At 29.0% G+C, this 4491-nt stretch overlaps 1 protein-coding gene across 1 annotated transcript in view; it reads right to left on the bottom strand.

The window, feature by feature from the left end:
* Positions 1–3021: 3021 nt before the first annotated feature.
* LOC105617697 (cholecystokinin receptor-like) overlaps positions 3022–4491 on the bottom strand; it is a 29183-nt gene continuing 27713 nt past the window's right edge. Inside the window, exon 9 of the mRNA XM_012199252.1 lies at positions 3022–3059. Coding sequence (XP_012054642.1) covers positions 3022–3059 — 38 coding nt within the window. The remainder of the gene's footprint in view (positions 3060–4491) is intronic.

A 4491-nucleotide genomic window follows, 5' to 3' on the forward strand; every position in this document is an offset into this window, starting at 1 on the left:
AGAGAGAGAGAGAGAGAGGATACATATGCGTGTGCGTGCGTGCGTGCGTGCGTTCGTGCGTGTAAAAGAGAGTGACGATCAGTATATAGGAAAAATTGAAGCAAACTTTTGATATTAAATTCCATTGAGACATTTTTAATTAAATTTTTTATTAATTTTTAAAGTTTAGCATATATTTTCTCAGTGTGAGGAAGAAGAATTAAAAAACCTTTTTTATAATTGCTTGATTTGTCGAAACGCACATAGATAGTTTAACAAGTGTAACAAAGAGCGTAAACTTTTTTAAATTTATTTCATGTTCTCTTATTTGTGCTCCGTGATATATCCGCGGCAAATGCATGATACAAAAATCCCTTTGCAGTTTATAACCAATTTTCTAGTGCAATAAATGTAGCCTTTGACAACGTCGAGTATATCAACAAAACTAACGTGGACCAAAAATTGAATGAAAGCACATACAAATATAATTTATAAATATCTCTGTGTTAATCGATGAGTTGCGCTATAGAAAAAAGCTGTAGTAGGTATATATATTTCATAATTGATTTTCCTTTAATTTATTTTATGTCGATATCGCCAAATGGATATTTGTTTTTGCTACCAAATTTAATGAGGGAATAAAATTATTTAAATATAATTAACAATAAATTCAGATTAATTGGAATGATTGGAATCAATGAAACGTTTATAATGCCTCGTTTATAATTCCTCATCTGTTCTGTGTTTTCTTAGTCGGCATAAGTAAAAAAGTTGTGGTTTATTCTTCGATTTAAAATCCATTCGGAAAAGCGCAGAAACTTTTTCTATATCTAGAAATCAACGCTCACAAACAATAAAATGGAACACTTCTTCAACGTCGTTGGAGGAAAAGTTAGAGAACTGAAGGACATGCCTAATAATAAGATCAGGAGAGAACGAAGAAAAATGCTTGATCAAAAAATAATCCAGACCGCAGAAGTGTTGAAAAAAGTTTATTAAACATTTCTGCATAGTATCTATCTGTAAAGTCGATCAAATCTTATTCTATTTCGATATACAACTCGCAAGAAGAACTTTCGAATGTTTCTTGAATATTTCAGAAGAATATTGAACGTTGTGAAGTTCATTTTATTACTTATAATACAATTTGCATCTTTGCGCGAATAATTATTTTATAATGCTGCTGAGCTGCGATGTCCATCTTATTATAATTATATAATTTACGCAGTATTTTATATTTTCTTATGTAATAACGAGCGTGAGTTTTGCGTAGTTTTGTAAAGAGGGAGAGAGATATATAGTTATATAAATCTTTCTAAATATTTCTGATAAATAAATAACGTGTACTGCAATTAAAATATCATATAAAATTGATTAAAAAATATATTTAAACAAACACAGTTATTCGATGAATGCATTTAAAAAGTCGTCTCTTATTACTGAAATATTTGTATCATTTTCTAAATGTAACGAAACTTAATGTTTGACTAATAAAATATTGCTACAGTGCTTCATTAATAAAATATTTCTTTAAAAAGTACGTTATTCAGAAATACAATAGAGATGAAGTAAATCTTTTAGAACGGTTATGTTTTATGAAATCGATGCAATATTACGTAACACGAGAAACGCTTGCGTTTTCACGAACGTGATACACTAAAACGCCATCATATAAATATGAGAGAGTATGAGCAAATACAGCTTTGATACGCTGTGTGGACAAGTAATGTGGTTGTATACTTTACGTTATCATTTAAGGGTTATTCTTTGACAGATCCATGAATCGTGTGCAACAGGTGTATCAAAAATATGAACGAAAGATATGCGAACTACATATCATACGGCACATTTCTATATTGAGTAATGTACCTTATGAAAGATTCTTGAACGCCACATGCCGAGCATTTCTCGAAACGCGAAATTTCGCCATTTTTACAGAAAATCATGCAAAATTGAATTAAACGCGGTTTATGCTGCAATTGCAATAAGTGTAAAATATCTAATAACTAGGTACGCGCAAACATGAAATTTAAAACCGTCTCTTGAAATTAACGTAAGTAACATAAATGAGCAAGCGTTAAGCAAAAATGATATAACTGTGTTTGTTTTTTGCATAAAACTGTGTTTACTAGATAAATATATTTTATAGCTCCGGGTTAAGAACTCGCCTGTGGAACTGCCGAAAGCATTTTGTCATTTTTTTAATTCAAACATAAGATATTATCTCGTTAAAATCAGGTTAATTATTAATTATTAATCTTTAGGGAACGTGTTTTATGCTATCACGAATATTTATAGCATTATTATATTATTGTTGTACTTAAAGGATAAGATAAGAAAAAACTGTGATGCAAAAATACAATTTTTAATTTATGTCCATTACTTTGAAATATATTATTGTTATTAAGAATATATTAATCGATCATACGTAACGTTAATACTTATCTACTGATAAGTATTAATTTTAATAATTTTATAAGTTCGTTAAGGTACTTATAACACATTTGACAAATTAATTTCTTTTATACATATAGAATTATTATACATTTTTACAATTTTTATTCTTTATTCGATTAAAGTGTCTACAAAAGCATTAATTTTTTTAAATTATTAACCGCGCGATCAATTTGAATATAAAAATAATTCTCGACGCGAATTTGGAAAGACACAATACGGATTCTTTTTCTTAATACAGATATTGGTTTTTATAATCTAACTGAAGCTATAAAAAAATGAGATCTGAGTTTCTATTAGGCCAAAGATTTCGTATATAGAACATTGGGAATCACGTCACAGAACATTGGAATTCACGTCAACGTTTCACTTCAATCAATCGTAAAGGAAGTGGAGATTATCCACGCAGGAAGATCTCGATGAGCAATGAGCCGATTCGGCATGTGCGGGTTTCTTACCACTTGTGCGAGAAGCGATCTTGTCGACGGGTGGCCAGGATATTTTCAGAAGAAAGTCTTCCTCCTCGCGAGATTGGGGCAGAGATACATTCAGTCGCACCACCACATCGCATAATCTACACGACTTATACTAGACACGATCTTCCTCCTCCAGCAACCGCACTACCTCTGAAATAATATTTCCTTATCATAAAGTGACGATAGGATAGTAAATAACAATTCGGATTTAGCGAATATTCAAATAATATTCGAGATGATTATTCGTTTATTCATTTGGATTTGCGGATAATCCAAATCTTAACGTTCTCGAATTTACATGAATCTTTGAAATCTATAATCTGAATCAGAATATAAAATTATAAAAAATACTATACATTTTTGTATTTTTTATAATCATAATCATCATATGATAAAAATGTATACTTAAAATTTATGTGCCAGATAAATTTGCAAATTCACATAGATTATTTAACACATCTCTTTTAATTAAAATTCAGATGTGATCGTTGTGATCTTTTGTAATCGCATAATAATTATTTCGAATAATCCAAGTTTTCAATTATCTAAATATATATAGTTTCAGTGAACCACTTATTAAAATACATACCATTTTTCACACACATATACTTACACACCATTTACACGAGTTAATATTTTATAGATAAAATAAAGATAAAATACTTGGTGAATTTTTGGAGGATAAAAATGGGACAATGCATTTATTCATCGAGAGAAAGAAAAAGAGAAAAAGAGAAAAAGAGAACCGTGTATTTTGTAGTACTATCTCCACAAAGTTCGGATAGAATATTTCGAAATAAGCAGCGCTTATAGTTTCTATGAAATTCAATCATTACTGTTCATTACTGTTATATACGCTTAAGTACATCCATTGCTACATCAGTTATATGTATATGATATTCGAAATTTCGTTGTGGCATTTAAATTCAAGATTATTACTAGTTCCTTTTATAACTGAAATAACAATGATTTTTTTCATTTTTCAAGTAATTTGAGATTCTGAGCAGAGATGGCAAATTTCAATTCGCAATTGGGCATAATCATGTAATATAAAACCAATTCCAAAGCCAATATTCTTGTTAGCTTTTCTACAGAAACATTTTACTTTCACTTTTTCTGTAAAAATACTGAGAGAAAATTTTATTCTGTTACAATCTTAATATACAATACTATGTTAAAAACAAACAGATCGTAAAGCATTATAAATATTACTTAAATTTTATATGTCACATGTTGCAAAATATATCAAAATGTATTAACATTATATTTTGCAACGTTATAATCTAAATTTCAAAAATTAATGATTAATTTCACATATTAGTTTAATATCGGCTGTATAGAAATATTATTTATTTAAATATTGCTTTTATTTTTCTGTATTATTCATGGAAAATCTGTTAAAACAATAAATCTAGTAGTATTAAATCCTGCACCGTGCGACTTTGTATTTTATTGTCATTTTACTATCAGTCACGCAGATCAAAAACATTTTCATGGGATGGATACAATAATTAATGGGATGGATACAATAATAATAATTAAGCTTCGGACAAGTAGGAATTAGAGCAGGACTAATTGTTCA

Source organism: Atta cephalotes, assembly GCF_000143395.1.
Source record: "Atta cephalotes unplaced genomic scaffold scaffold00013, whole genome shotgun sequence".
Lineage (NCBI taxonomy): Eukaryota > Metazoa > Arthropoda > Insecta > Hymenoptera > Formicidae > Atta > Atta cephalotes.